Source organism: Rattus norvegicus, chromosome 13 (genome assembly GCF_021556685.1).
Source record: "Rattus norvegicus strain SHRSP/BbbUtx chromosome 13, alternate assembly SHRSP_T2T, whole genome shotgun sequence".
NCBI lineage: Eukaryota > Metazoa > Chordata > Mammalia > Rodentia > Muridae > Rattus > Rattus norvegicus.
Window position 1 is genome coordinate 49839303 of NC_141546.1, and position 20772 is coordinate 49860074.

The 20772-nt window shown below is 51.8% G+C and overlaps 1 protein-coding gene across 4 annotated transcripts; it reads left to right on the forward strand.

Annotated features, from left to right (window-relative positions):
• The first annotated feature begins 862 nt into the window (after window positions 1–862).
• On the forward strand, window positions 863–18686 carry Tnnt2 (troponin T2, cardiac type). 4 transcript variants are annotated; one of them, XM_087580053.1, is made up of 17 exons: window positions 863–962; window positions 1154–1162; window positions 5847–5898; window positions 6854–6864; window positions 6975–6986; window positions 9303–9332; window positions 11473–11559; window positions 11834–11869; window positions 12661–12694; window positions 13601–13664; window positions 13862–13978; window positions 15099–15176; window positions 15648–15758; window positions 17111–17220; window positions 17760–17850; window positions 18112–18152; window positions 18443–18686. In XM_087580053.1, exons 1-17 carry the CDS (start codon window positions 902–904, stop codon window positions 18486–18488), a joined length of 990 nt encoding a protein of 329 aa, XP_087436179.1. In that variant the 5' UTR covers window positions 863–901; the 3' UTR covers window positions 18489–18686.
• Window positions 18687–20772: the final 2086 nt, after the last annotated feature.

Genomic DNA, 20772 nt, shown 5'->3' on the forward strand with positions numbered 1-20772 from the left:
GGACCTGCTGAGAAGATGAGTGGAGAGAGGGAGAGTGGAGAGAGTCAGCTGACCCCCAACTTAGTTTCCTCTTAGTTTTTGTCACCCCCTGAGCCCCACCTTGTTCCAGTCACTCTGCGTGGGCTGCTGGACATAAATATTCAAACTGCAGTACAAGCTTGGTCTCGATCTTACGATCTAGTGGTTGAGCCAGTGATCTAGTGGGCGAGCCAGACCAAACAGCTCACCATGACGTCTCCAACCCTGGGGGAAATTCCAGTAGTCCTCTCCACCACACTCTTACTGACAGAGCAAGGAGAGTGGCCATTCTTGGGTAACCAACTCCAGCCTTGGAGGCTACTTCTGTGAGGACAACATGGTGTGTGGCCTTGGGGCTCATGGAGAGGACTCACCAAGGCCTGCAGAGCCATCTGCCAGAGGCCGCTTAGCCCATAAGAAGCAGCCAACAGCCCAGACAACATTTTTAACCCCCGACTTCATTTCCAACGGAGTTCTAGCCCTCTCCTCCCCAGGACCTGGCTCAGAGGCTCGTGAAGTGTCTCTGACGTTGACTACTTCTGCCCTCAGCTCTGCTCCCAGCCTGCTCTTCTGGACCTGGGCTTCTGGCGTCTGCTTTATCGGGATTCTCAAGAGGGACAGCTGGTTTATGTTACAAGCCTGTTCCCTGCATATCTGCTCTGGTTTTAAATAGCTTTATCTGAGCAGCTGGAGGACCACATGAGCTTATATGGCGTGGGGTACTTGTTCCTTTAGCCCTGTGCCGGGCACCTGTCAAAATAGTAGCCAACACCCCCCCCATTGTGTTGTCCCCCCCCCCCCCCCATCTCCTGCTGCACATTCCTCCCACCGTGGGGCTTGGCTCACAAGGCCCCAGCCCACATGCTTGCTTAAAGCTCTCCCCATGCCCTGCCCTCAGCCAGTCCCTGCTGAGGCTGAGCAGACACCTCAAGTCCTGAGTGCAGGTCCCTGTTCAGAGGTAAGACAAGGGGAGGCTCTAGGAAGGGACAGAAGTCGGCGGGAGAACGAGAGATTTGGCCCTGACACCTTTCCCTAGCCGTGTGCTTGTGTCTACCCTGAGTGGTTGGGTACCAGGAAATCCAGGGCCCTTTCTAGAGGGGAGAACACTTCCTCACTGAGTGGACTCTAACGTGAGTGCCACAGAGTGGAGAGAGCTTGCATTCTTGATGGGGAGGGAGTTGGAGGTCCCGATCTGCCACTGAAGATACTTTGTGGTTTTAAAGTCTTGAGTGGATTGCTTCCCTCCCAAGACCTTTTTATTATTTTATTTATGAGTAGAGTGGTCTAGATCATTGTTGGGCCATTAAATACAACAGAATCCTAACCAATGGGGATTCCCAGATTTAGGTTAAGGATTAGCCAAACCTTTCTTAGAGGCCAGAGAGTAGGATAAGACCACAGTTATATTGGCCGTAATGATCCAGCTCTCATGTCCAGAAACAAAGATGCTGTCCTAGAAGCACTGAGAAAGGTGACATGTACAGAGGCAGGCGGGCCTGGTGGGGCTACTCCACACACATGTACTGTCTCCACTGGGCATCTGTGGCCAGGTGGGATTCCACTCCTGGAGGAGATCAAGGGTGACTATCCCTGGGGGGGTACAGAGGAATCCAGATCCCTTCCCAGGAGAGTCTGGCTAAGCCTGTCAACATCGGAAGGGTTTCCCTGGGACCCACTATGTCCCTTCCAGTGTTACCCTTGCTTCACCCCAACCTTCCCTTAGGGATTGCTCTTGTCTGGTGCCTTCGGATTGTAGGCAGCTTTTCTGACTTCGGGGCCTAGTGAAGGATTGTTCCAGAGGTAATTGTTTCAAGGGTAAGAAATTTTCCAGCACATTCCAAAGGGAGTCCAGCTGGGAAGCCACCTGACCTCCAGGATTCCTCCTCTGACCCTCTTCTCACAGGACAAGTCCTTCTCTCAGGGCATAGGAATCTGAGGGGATCAAGTTACCTTTGCCCCTCCCTTCTGCCCACTGCTGAGTCCTCAGCGGGCTAACAGCTGGAGTTTTAGGAGCATCCCAGCTTAAGGCTGTGTCCAAGGCTGAAGGACAGAGCCTGTGGTCCTCAGCCATGGCAAGGCCGGAGTCTGAAGCTAAGCTCTTTTATAGGTAAAATGATTAAAGCTTCAGAGAGCTTAAGTGACCAGCCTAAGGCCACACAGTAAAAGCTGGGCTTAAAACCTAGACCTTTTGATCCTCAAAGAGTCTTCTTTTGGCTTCTGTTGTTTATTGCCCATGAAAGGTGACCCTGTGGCTTGTGGTGAGGGTAAGTCAGATGTTAAGAAGCTGGTGGAACTAGGGCCCTTGGGACATGCTCTGTTCACCTCTCCATCTTCCCCATCTCACCCGCTTGGTAGACCTCAGCCTCAGCCTGAGTCCACCTGGCTTGGGTGTGGTCCCCTGTGGGCGCACTTCTTAGACACTGCAGTCTGTGCTCTGGGTGCTTTTTTGGGAGCTGGATGGTGTTCCTGGGATCAGGAACCAAGTTGCTCCTGCTTCCTCTAATCTCAGCAAGCTGCCCAGTGGCTCTAAGCTGGTGGGAGGGCAGGAGAGAAGCCCTGGGGCAGCCACATACCTCCCCCTTCCAGAATGTTCCCCTCATCCCCATCCCAGGCAATGGGCTCCTCCTCACAGGTTCTGATAGCTCCCCTGGGGTTTACACAAGATGAGTCTACTACCAAACTCCTGGGCTCAGGAGGAATGGCCATGCTCACCCTGTGGTCTAGGTGGAGGTCATCTGGTGTTCAAATCTTCTCAGTAGATACAGCTCCACCCCCTGTTAAGACACCATACACACTTGGCATCCCATCTCTACTATCTTAATATGGGGGTGGGGTGGGGGTCAGGGTGACATGTTGCACAGGGCTGCTGACCAGAGTTCCACTTGAGCAGGGCTCCTCCCCACAGTCCAAGTCTTAGTCCAGCGGAGGGAGCAGAGTGGGGACTTGCTTTGCTTGACTCCAGCAAGCAGGCCTGGACCGATGCCAAGCCATGGTGGGTTCTGAGTCTGAGGCAGTCTCTAGAGCCTCTGGGAAGTCCCAGCTTCCTGGAAACCTCTCACTGTCGAGGGCGGCCTTCTGACCATCAGTTTAATACAGAGTGCGCTGCATTTCACGGATGTCAATAGATGTGCACCTGGGGTCTCAGCCCTCTTCTCTGCATTGGGATATACATGGAAATCTGGAGAAGGCAAGAACAGGACCATCCGTGTCCCACCCTTCTGTACTGGAAACGTGGGTCAGACTACAGGGGTGTAAGCAAGAAGCAGGGCACAAGAGAAAGACACAAGGGTGGTCCTGCCAGTCAGTTTGTTTCTACCGCCCTTGAGCCTGTCACATCACAGGCTTGTACTTCTCCCTTACGCTTCTTTTGTTAGGAGGGCTGTATTGCAATGGACAAGAGGCGTTATCCACATCTCAGTCAATGTGCTAGTGTCTTTGGGCTAGGCACTGATATGACTTCAGGACTTGGGTTATAATAATATGGGTTGAGTTTGGACCCTAGACCAGCCTACTGCACCACCTCCAATCTTGACATTCTGTAGCATACACTGCAGGGGAGGAGACATAAATGACCTTTCCAAGGTCACACTCAATGACACCAAGGAGGCAGCATTCAAAGGCAGATGAATCTCACACCGAGACCTTACTATTTCCACCTCTCTCTGTGGCTTCCTGTGACTACAGAATTTGTATAACTACTGTTGTGTCTTATAAAAATAAAGGGAGAAGGAATATGTTTGGTGGTGGTGTGGTAAGGTGTGGGGGAAGGGGTACCTCTGCCGGCCCATCCCTTTCCCTTCTGAGGTACCAGCCACCATTCTATAGTACCATTCTGTAGTATAGAATAGAGTTCATTCAGGGCATGGGGAGGGGAGTTGAAAGGCACAGAGAGAGAGAGAGAGAGAAAGAGAGAGAGAGAGAGAGAGAGAGAGAGAGAGAGAGAGAGAGAGAGAGAGAGAGCGCAAGACAGGGGGAAGAGGGTAAGGGAGCAAGGACCAGAGAGCAAGAGGAGCAAGAGCGGGTGGTGAGCAGCTCCTTTTATAGTGAGTCAGGCACATTTTGCTGTTGCCAGGCAACTGTGGGCGGAGCCTAGACTAACAGCCAACAACTACACCTGGCCATGTCTAGGCGGTCAGTCATTAATATCTGCTGGCTCCCCATAGGGTCCCTAAGTGGGGATGTCTGTATTCCATCATTTAGAGAGAACCGAAATGAGGTTCAACTGCGCTACAAACACACCAGCACCTCAGCGACTTCCAGAGGAGAGCCAGAAGCCACTGCTGTTCCTGGCACAGTTAAAGGACTATCTCCACCAGATTCCCAGGGAAACTTTAAAGCTGGAATCTTGATTGAGATTATGTGGATTAATATGCAGTTCTAATACAAAAGGCTGGAGAGATGGCTCAGCAACGAAGAGCGCATACTTAAGGATCCAAAGTGGGGTCCTAGCGCCCATGTCAGGTAGCTCACAGTCCCCTGTAACTCCAGCTTCAGGGGCTCTGAATTCCTCTTCTGAATGCTGTAGACACCTGAGCTCATATGTGCACACACTCACACACAGACACATGTTAAGGAAACATTTTAACAATCTAAAAAAGGAAAAACTACAGAAAAAATTTTTCTTGTGTCCTGTTGTCTGCGTTCTCCAGACAATAATTTTACAAAATTATATAATGTAACATCAAAATTATATAATGTAACATCGAAATTATATAATGTGATGCGCACAGTGTATAGACACCGTTTCAGTCTATGCGCACTCTCAGACTGTACACCCCTGCCTCACTTGTGTGGTGTTTGGGTTGAATTCGATACAGTTTTAATTTGGGTAGGATCATGTGGTCATCCCTAGAAGACACACAAGGAAACCTGTCAGATGGCTCAGTGGTGAGAGCGCTTGCCGCCAAGCCTGATAACCCGAGTTCGATCCCTGGGACCTACAAGGTAGAAGACAAAAATCCGTTGTCCTCTGACCTCCACGCATGTATTGTGACATTCATGTATGTCTGTGCGCGCGCGCACACACACACACACACACACACACACACACACACACACACACACACACAAATACATTTTTTTTTTTTTGGTTCTTTTTTTCGGAGCTGGGGACCGAACCCAGGGCCTTGCGCTTCCTAGGCAAGCGCTCTACCACTGAGCTAAATCCCCAGCCCCACAAATACATTTTTAAAAACCCAATACGGATCCCTCGTGAACATTTTTACTACCATTTCCACTTCCCTTGTGGTGCCCTCTGCACGAGTCCCGATGACTTGTTCTCCGTATTCATAATCTCGCCATTTCAAGAAAGTTATCAGTGGGACCGCACAGCCGCAGTCATACAGCGTGTGGCTGTTACAGTTGGCTTCTCTCAAGCGACTGCTTGAGAATGTAATAGTCGTTTATCTCTTCTAGTGGTTGAGTTCCACGCTGGGGAGGGCCCCAGTTCTTGCCACCGGTTCCTCAGGGGAGCTCAGTGGCAGGATGAAAATATCCAGTGAGAAAAGAAAGGGGGCGCTGTTCACTAGAACTCTCTGCTCCCCTGAAAAGTGGAGAAGCAGGGTTAACCTTTCTTTGAGGAATACAAATACGAACGAAGTCTAGGGTGGCATGCCCGCTCAGGGGCAGGGAACGGGGAACACCAGTTGGCCATCTCGGTGTGATGCAGGCGTTGAGGTTGCTTCCTTGCGGAGGAGGAAACGAGCATTTCACTGTGGACCACACAGGGGATTCACCCCCAGGCCTCTGAATTCTAGCTGGGTGCAGAGGGCTCCGGTGGGAGGCAGCCCTCTCTTCTCACCCGCAGTGATGATTTTCTCTTTCTGGAGGGAGAACGGAGAACATGTCTGACGCCGAGGAAGAGGTGGTGGAGTACGAGGAGTAAGTATCTGGAACATCCTACTCACACGGGGTCAGGGAGCCATGCCGCAACCTCGTAGGAGTGGCTCTGCCTGCTTCCAGGATCTTGAGTTGGGATTTCTTCCCTTCCTTCCTATTTCTGTAACCCTGATTAACAGATCCCAGGCAGACCTCAGGTCGGGGACTTTGGGAATATAGGACTCAGCTCCAGGGCCAACAGGGTCTTACTTGCTGATGCACTGGCTGCCAGAGGGAAGCTGAGACGCTGGGGCTGTTGAAACTTCGAACAGTTCAACAGCTCCCCCGAGGCCACAGAAATACTGCTATTTCCCATGCTGCCCCAGGGGATCCTGTCTCCTGGGGTCCCAAGTCACTTCACAGTGCCTGTCTACAGGCCTGTCCTGGAGAAGCCAGAGGTGACAGTTAGGCAACCCAACAAGTATTCCATAGAGAGTTGTCATCAGAGAGGTCGCACTGCCCTCCACAGAGCCTCCTTTCCCTGGGGTAGGAGCTTAGCAAAGGTGTGTTACATGCAGATGTGACGCAGGAACTTGGGAAGAGGGAGGACAGGCACTAGGATGGGTGGAGGCAGAAGTGTGGAGAAGGTAGACCTCACCTGGCAGCATTTAGAGACTTGGGAGAGAAGGGCTTCCTAGAAAGGAGAACTGCCTGGGAGAACCTTAGAGGTGGGGTGAAAGGAAGAACTGGCAAGAATGCTGGAGGCCAAGATTATTGGCATAGAGATTTGCTAGGGACAGTGAAGATAGCGCTGGCTGAGAAGGGTGAGAAGGCTGACTTTGCAGGGCAGGTCAGAAGTTAGAGTGCCATTTGAAGAAGAAAAGGGGGGTGGCTGGCTTTAGGGACAGGTCATTGTGTGGAGGTGTGTGCGCACGAGTGTGTGCATGAGTGTTTGCACGTGTGTGTGTATGTGTGTATGTGTGTAGCATGTACTGACAGCATCTTCTTTCATATTCAGGGAACAGGAAGGTAAGCACTCACAGGGATGCACAACCAGATGCAGGACAGTATGGCTGGAAACTGGAAACTGACCTACTCCGTCTCTCTTTTCTTTTGCCCTGGCCTTCTCTTATGAGCAGAAGCTGTGGAAGGTATGTTCCTAGGACAGGTGGGGAGTCAGAGAGGAGTTTCAGGAGGCCAGTGTTTCTGGGAAAACAGTTTATCTTTGTTCTGAACTCCTAGATGATCAGAGATATTATAAATAATCACTTCTGTATATGTGTGTAAAGCATATACACGTACATACACATACATACACACATGCATGCACATACATACATGCACACACATATACACACATACATACACACATACACACATGCATACACATACACACATGCACACACACATCCATACATGCATACACATACATACACACATACACACATGCACACACACATACACACACACATGCACACACACACACCTCAAACTTTGAAATGCATGTAAACAAGAAAAGTATAATGACTTTCACATTCTCATCACCCAGCCTCCACCATTGTAAACACAGCAATCTTATTTTCAGGTGCTCCTAGCTGTTCTGAAGGGACACCCCAATCCGTCCTCAGATACATGCTTGACTATTTCAGCACAGATTTCAAGATATGAGGCCTGGAGAGATGGCTCAGCATTTCAGAGCACTGACTGCTTTTCTAGAAGACCCAGGCTCAATTCCTGGTACCCCATGGTTTTTCACCACTGTATATGACTCCTATTTCAGGGGAGCTGACACCCTCTTTTGACCTGCATGGGTACCGTGCACACAAGTAGGGCACAAACATACATATAGGCAAAACATTAAATATATATATTTTAAAAAGATAAGTACCATTAAACAAACAAATATAACCATAATGCCATGAACGAACCCAAGAACATCCTGTTTATTACTTTTTCAGAATGTGGTTATGAATCTGAAAGTGCTGTGTTACCTAGGATCTTTTCTGTGGGCATAAAGTATTATTGTAACCTAGCAAAGTTCTATCTTGCTGTCTCCTCCTCTAGGATACAATGACATGCCACTGTCCTTAGCTTGGGCTCTTCTCTCTCTCTCTCTCTCTCTCTCTCTCTCTCTCTCTCTCTCTCTCTCTCTGTCCTTCCAGGCCATAATGACCCTGTGGCTCCTGGCTTCTCCAGCACAGGCAGGTTGCAGCCTGGCTTGCAGTGGTCTGGCAAAGGCATATCATGTATGGACACAGGGAAGTGGTCTTTGAAGGTCCAGGAGCTGTACCTCCCTGCTTTCCAGGCTCTCTGGTTAAAACGGGGAGTGTCTTGCTTCTTTAAGCCTGTTCTGAGTCATGTGGCCAAATAAGAGCCAGGAGCAAAAAATGCCCACAAATGCCATTTCTGGTTTTCAGGTGCCATTAGAAAGATCACTCACCCTGGTCCACCTAGCATTCCACCACTGATCTAAATCTCCAGACCATGGCTTTTTCTTTCTTTCTTTTTTTAATATTTATTTTTATTTTTATTGTTTTATTTTTAGTAGTGCAGGATGGTCTCAAGCTGTGGCAATCCTCCTGCCTCAGGTTCAGTACTCAGGCATGCGCGGTGAGCCACCATGTCCAGCTTCAAAAATGCACTTGAATCAAGAGCTCAGCTGCCTCTAACCTCCTCTGTAGAAGGAAACCCCATCTGCTGGGGATTCTTTGGTCTTGGAGGATTTTCCAGCAAATCACAAGAGGTTCTAGGTGGCAGGGTTTGGGAAACAGACTTGCGCCAGATTTGTGACCTCCATCCTGGATATAACACACAGTAGGATCTGTCTGGGAGCTAAAGAACTTCTCATCGGAGCTCTTACAGCATCTGCAAGGACCTTAGGACAGGTAGTCCTAAGAGACTTTTTCCCATTGCTGGGAAGCAATTCTTTAACCAGAGATTTGCATCAAGAACAATGGGGCAGTGGTCAGTTTCCTCAGATTATGAGACCAGGCCTTCCAGCTGTTATGCCAGCTCCCTCAGTATGGCTCCCAGTGGGACTTTCCTACACATGATTCTGGGAATCGGTTCCTACTCATTCCGGGCAGGAATGTGGGAGAACGTGGAGGAGGAGTGAAATTTTTGCCTATTCTCTGCTACAGAGGTCCACCATCTTAGTGAGAGAGAAGCCAGGGCCTGTAGCTGGCCAGGGCTAGTTAGTGTTTTCTCAATGTTTGCGAGTGCCAGGCATGCTAAACGGTTCCATTCTCAGTAGTGGTTGGCAGGCGATTGTCCTGTCCACTTACCCGAGGCTCGGGGATGCCTCAAGGAGTGAGCCTACCATATTGCTTGAGTGTTGACTTGGGTGTGAGTCGGAGTTCAGGCCTAACTCTGAGCTGGCTGTGGCCTGCGCTGCCACCAGGCTTTCTGCTGCACACTAACCTGTTCCGCTTGCTCCCTTTGCGGCCGCCACCTCCTGCACCCGGAAGAGGAAGACTGGAGCGAAGAAGAGGAAGACGGTAGTATAGCTTTCCCTGTTGTTTCTGTCCCTGCTTTCCTGCTCCTCCTGGGCTCTGGGCTTGGGCTAGGGAGACCAACAAACTTCAGAGGGGTCAGGACCCTAGGACCCCTCACCCATTCCCTCTTTTGCTTCTGGGGGGGGGAAGTGGGAAGGATCTGGGCTATCTTGTCTTCCCACCTGCTCCACCCATGGTCACAGAAGGATCCCTACCTACGGCAGGAGTAAACCCCAACTGTTCCATTGTGCACGGTTGAGTCCGGTGAGGGCCTTCCTTGTTTTGCCTAAGGCAAGGGGTAGGGCTCTGGGGACAAAGTCAATGAAGAGTATCAGAAGGCTGGAAATTGCCAGAGCAGAAAGGACAGTGATATCAGCCTTCAGATGTGTTCTGCTCGAGCAGGGGAAAGGCTGGCCTCGCTTCTTGGGATAACAGGAGGGCAGGGGAGACAGAATGGGGCTGAATTTTAGGACTGGCTTTCCCACAGTGATGTCCAGGGAGGCCCTAACTGTGATCTGCTCGTTGGCTTCTAAATGACCATGGGGCACATGGCACGGAAACAGAGATGAAACCCAGGGTGAATGGGAGAAGGGCTAGCGTGGTGGCTCAGGGTGGACCCCATGACTGGCCATCTTCCTCTACTCTCATGCTACCTGACAAACCTCCTGCAGGGTTGAAGGAAGAGGCACCCCAGACATAGTGGGGACCCAGTCCTAGGAAAGGAGGGAAGAGAAGATGAGGCAGAGTGGGTGGAGGTCCTCTTTCCTCTGATGGGTCCTTCTGCCCTGTGGTGCTTTTCTCTCCCTCTGCCAAGGGGCCACCACTTGTCAGTCCATCCATCACTGAATGTTACAAGCACTTCCGCCAAGCCGAGCCACGGTCTGGGCGGCATCCTGTCTCCCTAATCTGTCTGTCCTTTCTGAATGTTGGGAGAGGCGGGGGTCCATCCACATCCTGTCAAGCAAAGGATGAAAATAGAAACTCCTGGCAACCTCCTGGGTAGCACGTCTCTCTAACCATTGGGCATTTCATCCGCCCGCACATCCTCACAGCTTTGGTTTCTGTTAGGTCTGGAGGAAGGACTTGTAGAGTCATCGGATAAACAACAGACCTGCCCTAGCACCCCAGTTTAGTCAGGACCTGTCCTGCGGTGCCAGCACTGAGTGGAGGAGCCCCTGGAGTGAGCAGTTAGGGAAGACGATGGAATCCTATCACCAGGAAGGTTGTGGGGGAAGCCAGTTCTAGATTGGGCAGAAAGAGGCTGGACAGACTCTCACCTCAGTTAGTCCCCAGCGAGTCTTGATGTCCTCCACTACTGCCCACCCTATCACCTGCTCCCACCCCCAATATCTGGCTTGGCCAGCAGTTTCCAGTTAGCACACATATATCTATATATCTATATGTCTATATGTCTATATGTCTATATGTCTATTTATCTATTTATCTATTTACCTATATATCTATATGTCTATATGTCTATATATCTATATATCTATATATTTATTTATCTATATATCTATATGTCTATTATCTATCTATTTATCTATATATCTACATGTCTATTTATCTATATATCTATATACCTATATACCTATATATCTATCTGTAACTCTATCTCTCTACCTTTCTATCTCTATCTCTATATCTATAATCTATATATCTATATCTATATCTATATCTATATCTATCTATATATCTACACTAGGGAAGACTGAACTCAAATTTCCAAACTCCCAGGGAGGCAAATTTGGGACACTTACCAGTCAGCTGGGACCCTTCTGTTGGGTTTCACTTTTCCTGCAAAGGAGCAGACCGCGAATACTGTGGGCATGCAGGCCCATAGTCCCTGGGGGCACTGACCTACGAGTGGGGTTGAGACGTGGGTGAGAGTGCAGATGAGTGGGTGAGGCCATATGGATCTTTGCAGAAATAGTCCTGGGCTGGGTGTGGCTTTGCGATCCAGTTTGAACCAGGAGCCAAGCAGCATTCCTTCTGTCCTTTGGGTCCGTGGCTCCCGTATGTTGTGAACCCAGATGTCACTGGCTCTGTTCTACCGTGCCTGGTGTGATCTCTGTTCTGGGGTTGCTGTCTGCACGTTGAGAGAGGGGCCTGGTTGATCTTGGTGTCTGTTTCACCTCTCCAGAGCAAGAGGAGGCAGTGGAGGAGGAGGATGGTGAGGCCGAGCCTGATCCCGAGGGTGAGGCAGAGGCAGAGGAGGACAAGGCAGAAGGTACAACCCAGGGTGAGGGGCTGAGGGGCCGGGAGGGCCGGTGTTTTAAGAAGTCGTCCAGCAGGTGCTTGCTAGCTTGTGTGCCTGAGATCCCTGTCTGGGCTGGGAGGCAGCAGCCTGTTGTCTGGCTGAAATTTGTCAATCCAGAGCTTCTTTGGTGGTTGACCATACAAATCAGCAGGGTAGCCTGCCTGACCATGGGAAACATCCATCACTCTTGAGGGGAAAATTGAGCTGGAACGGGACCTCTGTTGATTGCTCATGTTTTGTTTAGAGGTTGGTCCTGATGAAGAAGCCAGAGATGCTGAAGGTAAGTGATGCTGGGCATCAGCACGAGAGAACCCCTCAGAGTAGACTTGGGTAAAACCACCCAGGGATTCCGGTATAACCAGAAGTTATACAGGTAAGGGTTGGAAGGCAGAACTTGGGGGTACGTGCAGGGCTTGGGGAACTCTAAACCCTTGTCTTCTTCATCTCAGAGAAATGGCCTTAGTGTCCAACAGGAGAGGGAACCAGTGTCTAGTCCCTGGCGTGTGCAGGGTAGTGCTCTTAGAAGTAACATTCGCACCTGACGCTCCTGGTACCCAGGCTATGCCAGTGAGGTCTGATGTTTGGAGGAACGACTTCCAAGACATCATGGTCCATGCTGTGGCATCATGGTCCTGGTCAGGCTATAGTCTCTGTCAGCTGTCTCCAGTCACACATACCTAGGGCAGGAGGGCAGCCTTGGAATCATGACCACTAACTCTTCTGGCCCTGTGGCCATCAGCAAGTCCAAGGTTCAAAACATTAGGCCTGAGAGGAATTCTAGGGTCAGGGCCCCTGGGGCCTTCCCACAGGACTGTGCATTACTGCAATGTCTGAGAAGTAATCTTCCTAACCCTGAACAGGCAAGTATCCTGGGCCTGTAAACACAGCCAGCCATTCTCTGTGACCTTACCTCCAGGTCACCTTCATGCCTGTTGGTGATTATGGAAGTCTAGACTTACAGGAGAGGCCTCCTGTGCAGATAGGGAGACAGAGGCCCACAGGTGTCCAGCTCAGGGTGGAGCTGGCAATATTCAGGTTTTCTGACCCCATACACCCTTCTCTCTCCTCCAGATGGTCCAGTAGAGGACTCCAAACCCAAGCCCAGGTGAGCAGGATGCCTTATCTATGCCCAGTGAGGCCAGTGAGGGAGGGTGACCAGGAAGGGATAGGAGTGCATTCGCACACGCGCAGGTGCTGTGGTTAGCACAGACTTCCACAGAGAGCTGAACAGGTTGTGCACTGCACAAGAACCTCTGGCTGACGGGAGGAATGGGAGCTGAACTTTGCCTTGACCTCACTACCTTTTATTTACACTAACATGGAGGGAGGTACAGTCATCTACAGAGTGGGGAAGGGCTAGTCATGGCCACAGGACGACTTCTCTCTTTGCTGGGTTGGTACCTAGGGGAGAAGTGACATAAACGTTGTGGAACCAAGCAGTGATACTGTGCCATGTCCCAGGGATGACAGCTCCAGGGAGCTGCAAAAGGGCAGAGCAGGGCAGCTTCAGCCCATACCTGGAACCACATCTGGTGGCTGTGAGTAGGGCCATCGAGATAGGGAGCACTTCCTTTGGCAATGTTTATCCTGCCAGCAGATGGCGCCATAGTGCCCTCGTGGCCTTTAGTGGCTCCTACCAATCATATCCCTGTTAGTCCCTGGGTGCTCTGTGTATCCTGGAGCATCTCCTTTTAGCTGAAGGCCCATGAAAATATGAGGAAATCAAGGATCAGAGCGCCACTAGGGACACCATCTTAGCTTAGTACTTCTGCTTCCTAACTGTGTAGTTTTAAGCCTTGGTTTTCCTAGTGGAGGTCAGCACTGTCCCCTCCAGGGATTTAGTGAGAGGACAAAATGAAATTACCTTGGTTGCTGTCTGAGCAAGTGAGGTAGACACTGGTGTGGACATTATGACAGAGGTGAACATTCCTGCCGGACAAAGGCCCCAGAGGCTCCAGGAACGCATCCCCAGTGGCTTTGGTGACCCCTGACTCTCCATTCCTCTCTGCAGCAGGCTCTTCATGCCCAACTTGGTGCCACCCAAGATCCCTGACGGAGAGAGAGTGGACTTTGATGTGAGTGGTGGCTCTGTGGGGGAGCGAGGCAGGCGGGGGTGATAACAAGAGCTCTCCTAAGAGCGACAGAGCTCCTGATTGGCCGTTGGCAGGATGGTTTAGGTTCAGGTTCAGGCGCCAAACCAAGGCACTACCTTTTGCACTGAGCCCGCCCATTTCATGGGCGTGGCAGGCTCTCAGGCAGACCCTCCCCACAGGACATCCACAGGAAGCGCATGGAGAAGGACCTGAACGAGCTGCAGACTCTGATCGAGGCTCACTTCGAGAACAGGAAGAAGGAGGAAGAGGAGCTCATTTCTCTCAAAGACAGGATCGTACGTGCCAATCTTCCACAGTTCGCCCTGTTCTTCCCCTGCAGCCTGCCTCAAGCTGCCAACCTGTTGGGTACTTCTCTGTTGGGCCCCTGCCACCTGCCTCTCAGTGTGGATGCTCCTTGCCAACAGGAACTGGATCTGATAAGTTCTGGTTCTGGCTGGGCCTAACCAGGCACCACTGGCTGTGGACTACAGACCAGGCAAATGTCTGTGCTCTCCCTGTCCCTGACCCATCAGTCATAGGTGCTTCACTAGATGGGGAGCATGGGATCGGTTTCTGGAAACCTAGACGACACCCAGAATTCCATTCTGAGAGAGGAGATTATCTGCTTCCTTGTTAGTCTGTACCTCTAACCACCTACTTTCCTCAAATGGGCATGCCAGCCATACGTCTTAGAGCACAGAGAAGCTGTCCGGGCCGGGGCCGGAGCTGGGGCTGGGGCTGGGTTCCGGGGCCAGAGGTGGGTCCCGGGCCCGGGCAGGGGCTGGGGCCCGGGCCGGGGCGGGGGCTGGGGCCGGGGCCGGAGCTGGGGCTGGGGCTGGGGCTGGGGCTGGGGCGGGGGCCGGGGCGGGGGCCAGGGCCGGGGCCGGGGCCGGGGCCAGGGCAGGGGCTGGGGCCAGGGCAGGGGCTGGGGCCGGGGCCGGGGCCGGGGCTGGGGCCGGGGCAGGGGCTGGGGCCGGGGCCGGGGCGGGGGCTGGGGCCGGGGCCGGGGCTGGGGCTGGGGCTGGGGCCGGGGCTGGGGCGGGGGCCGGGGCGGGGGCCGGGGCCGGGGCCGGGGCTGGGGCCAGGGCAGGGGCCGGGGCCGGGGCCGGGGCTGGGGCCAGGGCCGGGGCCAGGGCCGGGGCTGGGGCCGGGACCGGAATATGGATACAGCTTTTAAAGGAGACAAGAGAAACAAGTTATCATTCCCCACAGCATTGAGACAGCCTCTAGTGGGCTTTCAGGAGGCTGTCCTTACCCAGACAGGACACTCTTCTAGAAGGTGTGACGGGCCACCTCCATCTGCATCCATGGAACAGGCTGAGCACAAGCACTCGGAAGAGGGGCCACCTCTCCCTTCCTGTACCAGAGCTGCCAGCCCTCAAGGGCACACACAGGAGTTTCTACCTCTTTCCCTAGGAAAAGCGTCGGGCAGAGCGGGCTGAACAGCAGCGTATTCGCAATGAACGAGAGAAGGAAAGGCAGAACCGCCTGGCTGTGAGTGACCCTAGCCTGGCCTCTGAGCCTCAGTCCCCTCTCGATGCATAGACATCGGTTCAAGAGGCAGCATTTATCACATCACATAAATCCAGGTCATTGACCCAGTGCCGACAGCATATCAACAAACAGGACAGACAGGCCAGGGCCTCAGGTTCATGATTTTAAGACCCTCTAGCCCTCATCCCTTCCCTTGTGCAGACCACATGGAGACTGAGGGCCTCTCAGCCTGGGGGCATGGTGGGATTTTCCAGGCGTGAATCAGGGCTTCATTCACTCATTCATACAACAGTTCATCTCTCCGTTCAGTAAGCTCCAGTATGCCCATCTTGTGCCGGAAGGTACCTCAGAGAGCTCCTCGTCCAGAGGGAAGAGAGCTGATCTCATTAATATAGAATGTCCCTTTCAAGTCACAGTCGGGTTTTTCCCACACTTGCCATTAATCTATTCATTCGATTTCCATGACAACAGGAAGAGAGGGCCCGGCGTGAGGAGGAGGAGAACAGGAGGAAGGCTGAAGATGAGGCCCGGAAGAAGAAGGCTCTGTCCAACATGATGCATTTTGGAGGGTACATCCAGAAGGTAGGTGGAAAGCGGTCTTGGGCACCAGGACATCCCAGTGTATCCTCGAGGCCGCCTTTGCTTGGACCCATGAAAAAATTCCCAACCGCTGTGGCGGAAGTCTAAGGTCTCCTCATGCCTAGCCCCTGAGCTGGCTATCCACCTGACCATGGCTTCCCTAGGAGTGCTCTGCTGTGGGTGAAGGTTAGAATGCTAATATGCCTCGCAATGCTGGCTCCCCAAGGTGACTGGGAGAACCTTGGGTCCTGGTGTCAGCGTGCTGGTTAGAGGCCTGATTCTGCCTCATTCAGCAGCCTGGCCTGCAGCAACCTCTGCTTCTTCACATGGCTTGCGATTGCCTGTCCCGCAGCTTCCAAGAGACAGATGTGCTAACACGGAAAACCCGAAAAGTGTGTGGTGCACAGCTGTTGGGTGGCTTGCTTGTGGCCAGTCAGTTCTTCATGCCTACTAGATATCACCCTTTCAAGGCTGAGCTCTGACTTCTTTATTTCTATTTTTATTTATTTATTTATTTATTTATTTATTTATTTATTTATTTATTTATTTATTTATTTATTTATTTTGAGACAGAGCTCACTGTGTAGCCCTGGCTGTCCTGGAACTCACTGTGTAGATGAAGCTGGCCTCAAACTCACAGAGATCCAACTAACCTTTGCCTCCTGAGTGCTAGAATAAAGGCATAAAGGCACAGGCTGCCATACCCAGCCGGGCCTGATTTTTTTTTCATTTTTTTTCGTATGCATGGAGGCATCAAAATATTTTGTTTTACATATCCTAAGTCCCTAGCTCTGCTGTATGTCTCTGTGCTCAGTGACCCAGTGACTGTGCCAGGCAAATGCAATCAAAATTACCCCCTCCCTAAGCCCCAGACCTGTGCTTGGCATAGCAGGTAGCCTCTGCCGAGCATCGGGTCACCTTCTCCTTCCTGTCTTCCTGTCTCCTACCCCGCTTCTCTCCGTGTCTCTGTGGCGGTCTTGGTCTTTCTCTCTGGGTCTTTCATGGTTTCCTGGCTTAGCAGGCTCAGGTGGGTACCAAACCTCCAGTCCTCTTCCTCCTCACTGTAGCTTTAGAGCTCCCTGGGAGGGGAGCACACCTTGTCAGAGGAGGAATGGTGGGAGGAGGGAGTCTAGAAGAGTAAGGCAGGCACCTAGGCCCTTCCTTGTCCCTGCCTCATTTTCTCTGGTAGGCGGGGGGATTTCAGAAGCTAATGGTATGTCATGTTGCTAGAGCAATAGGAGAGGAGCCCAGTTGTTCTTTTTCAGATCTGGCCCTGCTCCCCAGGGTATTGGGAGGGTCAGGGGACAGGGAGGAGCCATCTCTAGCCAAGTGTCCCTGCTCACCACCCCCTTCAGACAGAGCGGAAGAGTGGGAAGAGACAGACAGAGCGAGAGAAGAAGAAGAAGATTCTGGCAGAGAGGAGGAAGGTGCTGGCCATCGACCACCTGAATGAAGACCAGCTGAGGTGGGGACAGTTGGTTGGGTGGCCCCTGGCACTCTTCCTAAGTGAGGTGGAAGGTACTTCTCACTGGAAACCACCAGAGGGAGGTACTCACTCACACATTTGCCAAGGCTCAGTACTAGTGCTGGCACTAGGCCTTAGCAGCCCGGGCTTCCCCGTGTGAGTTTTGGTGACAGGAAAAAGAGAACTGAGCAGGCCCCTTTCTCATCTGAGATCCTGCTTGATCAAATTCACACAGGATGTGGGAAAGCTGAACTAGACGCTCTACTGTACCAAGAGGGCTTCCCCTCAGCTCCCAGCACTCTATGCTGGCAGCTCCTGGTGTCTGCCCCTGAACACTGAGCACAGTACTAGGAGCCAGAATTCCAGAATGGCCAGGCCCATAGCATAGGCTGGAGCATAGGCACCCTTTGCAGACCTAATTGTGCAAGGACAGGCTGGGGCCCATGGAGGCTGAGTTAGGTCCAAGGTGAAAGCCAACCAAGGCCAGTACAGGCCTATCTTTATTGCTTCTCACTCTACCTCCATTGTGGCTCCTGCAGAGAGAAGGCCAAGGAGCTATGGCAGAGTATCCACAACCTAGAGGCCGAGAAGTTCGACCTGCAGGAAAAGTTCAAGCAGCAGAAATATGAAGTGAGCTGCCCACCGTGCCTGTCCTACCATGATCCTGGTTTGACTTAGTCCATGCCACTGCTGACCCCCAGGCCTCTTTCCCTGTCCCCTGCCAGACCATTCAATTCATGCGCTGGTCTCCAACGGTGTTCTAGCTCTCCCCTCCTCCCCGTTTGTACCCTTGCTTCTACACTGAACCCCCTTTCTCCTCCCAGGCCTCACCGAATGAGCCCCAACCTTATCATTTATCTTCTCTGCTTTTTTTTCTCTTTTTTTTTCCAGATCAACGTTCTGCGAAACAGGATCAACGACAACCAGAAAGTGTAAGTGTCCATGGCCCTTCTCTTAGCACGATGCATCCTGCCTCCCCCCTTCCCCGTCCTGTGGTGAGGATTCTGACCCCAGCTCTTCTTGCCTTTGTCACAGCTTCCTTCTTCCAGCCTTGGGCACAGCACCCAGTGTAGAGTGGGACAGGGGGCCAACGCAGTTGTCATATGCTATCCCTGCTCCAGAATGTTCATCTCAACCCTTAGTCTCTCCTCGCCTGCCCTCTGCCCCATTGAGAACTGCTACCCCATTGCCTCCCTCTGATGGGCTCGTGTTTCTCCTGCAGCTCCAAAACTCGTGGGAAGGCCAAAGTCACCGGGCGTTGGAAATAGATGGAACTGTGTTCGACAAAGCTCTGTTCCTTGCCTGTGCCCTTGCCCTGTGAATCCCAGCTCTAGGTCTTGCCAGGCACCCGATGCAGACTCCTGTCTGGAAAGTAGGAGCTGACCTAGCTAGAAGCCAGTACTCTGCCTGACCCCTATGCCCACACCACGTCAGGAATAAAAAGCCAGCACATTGTGCACATGGAATGGTGTTTCTCATTTCCCCCCGAGTGTCAGAGGGAACTGAGACCCTTGTATCTGTCCGGCATGGAGGAACTTATACCGGTCTGGTCTTTTTCCCACCTACAGCTGGGGAGACGCTGATGTCCGAGTAATGCATATGCATACTCAGAGCCCAGGAGGGAGGTGCGGACAGTGGACAGGGTTTGTGATTTTAGCCTCTGTGAGTCACCGGGAACAGCATGCTGGGGAAGAGGGTTGTCACACAGGGAGGGAGCATTCCCCATGTGAGTCATTTGCTGGTGAACAATGGGGCCTCTTTGGATGGTTCCTGTTTTCTTTCTCCTCCTGGCCTGGGCACTAAGAGTCCACTGTCTGAGGGGGCAGGGAGTCCTTGAGGGAGGAAGGAAGGCTGGTTTCATTGGGCAGTTGTTCAGGCTAGAGCTGCCAAGAGACTTGGCCTAGCCGCAGTGCCTCAGTTTCCACTTTCCCATGATCTGCATACCTTCCAGGGCTTAAAGATCTCAGAACTGAAAGGATAGCACAGTAGCAGTTTCTGAGCAGGACAGAGGATCCACAGGAGACGGCAGAGAACGTTCAACAGCTCTCTAGGGCAATCCTCCAAGCAGGCAGGTTCTTCTGTACACTGGGCCTTTCACAGGCCTCCCGCTGCAGGAGTCCCTTCTCCCGTTTTTGTTTTGCTATCCATCAGTAACACTCTGTGAGTTTTGTCTCAGAACTTTGCCCATGATCTCCAAGGCAAAGTGGATTCACCTCTCATTGTGCCGAGCCTCTGAGCCCAACTTAGGCCTTCCACACTATCAGCTCAATCTATTCCTACAGGCATCACTTGACTCTCGGACACCGTACTGACCTATTTATCCTGAGCTATGAGCCTACAACAGACGTTAGTGATACAGACATGGAAACAATATGGCTCTAGGGGCCTAGCCTGTGGTCCTGGCTTTGCTTATTCCTTATTGCTGTAACAAAATACCAGACAGAAGCCACTTAAGGTAGCAAGGGTTCATTCTGGCTCACGGTTTAAACAACAGAGTCCATCATGGTGGGAAAGCACACAGAAGAGCATGAGGCTGCTGACTCATTCACATCTCTGTGGATCAGGAGCACAGACAGCCTGGACCAATGGTGGAGTGGGCTACAATCCTCAGGTTCCACCTCCAGGGCCTCATGACTGCCAGTTAGGCCCCACATCCAGAAGGTTCCACAACCTCCCCAAACAAAGTCATCATTGGAGAACGAAGTGTTCAAATACTCGGGCAAGTGTGCAAGTGGTGGTGGAGTGGTGGGGGGATGGGGCTGTAGTTCACAGCCAAACCACAGTGCACCCATCCCTCAGTAACTATGTCCCGAGCTCTGACTATACGCTGGACTCTGTGGGTCACAAGGAGACTGTGATTGCCATAAAAGGAGCAGATGGGGTCTCCCCTGGCCATGGTAGGCAGGAGTGCTTTTGGAGGAAAGTTTATCTAGTGAGCCCTAGTGGGAAGAAAGGGGAAATCGCTGGGAGACCCGTATATGGACAGTGGGAGGGTTTACAAGTCTTAGAAGGAGGAGGCCGCCTGCTCCCTTGCTCTGAACTCCCCGTCCCCCAAACCATATCTTTTCTCCTAAGGTCATCTGGGGTGTTGGGAAGATTTTATTTTAAACCTTAAGTGTTCACAATTTCTTTGTTGTGAGGATATTTGCCATGAGCTTTTGGCTGAAGTAGTTCCCACACCTCAACTCCAGTCCATAAGAAGTGGAAGCACAAGTAGTTCAAAAAGGGGGGGGGGTTGGGAATTTATCTCAGTGGTAGAGCGCTTGCCTAGCAAGCGCAAGGCCCTGGGTTCGGTCCTCAGCTCTGGAAAAAAAAAAGGTGGGAGTGGGGAAGGGCAAAAGAGAATGGGAAACATACAAATAAGTTTTTATTCTGACATACTAGTATTATTGTCCTATTTCGTTATTACTTTTTCTAGCCTTTTGCTGTGCCTGTTTTGTAAATGAAACTTTGGTGTGTGTAGGAAAACCATCACATATGTAGGTAGGGTGTGGTCCTATCCTTGGTTTTAGGTGTCTAGGAGGAGAGGATTTTCCTCAGAAAATGGAAGAC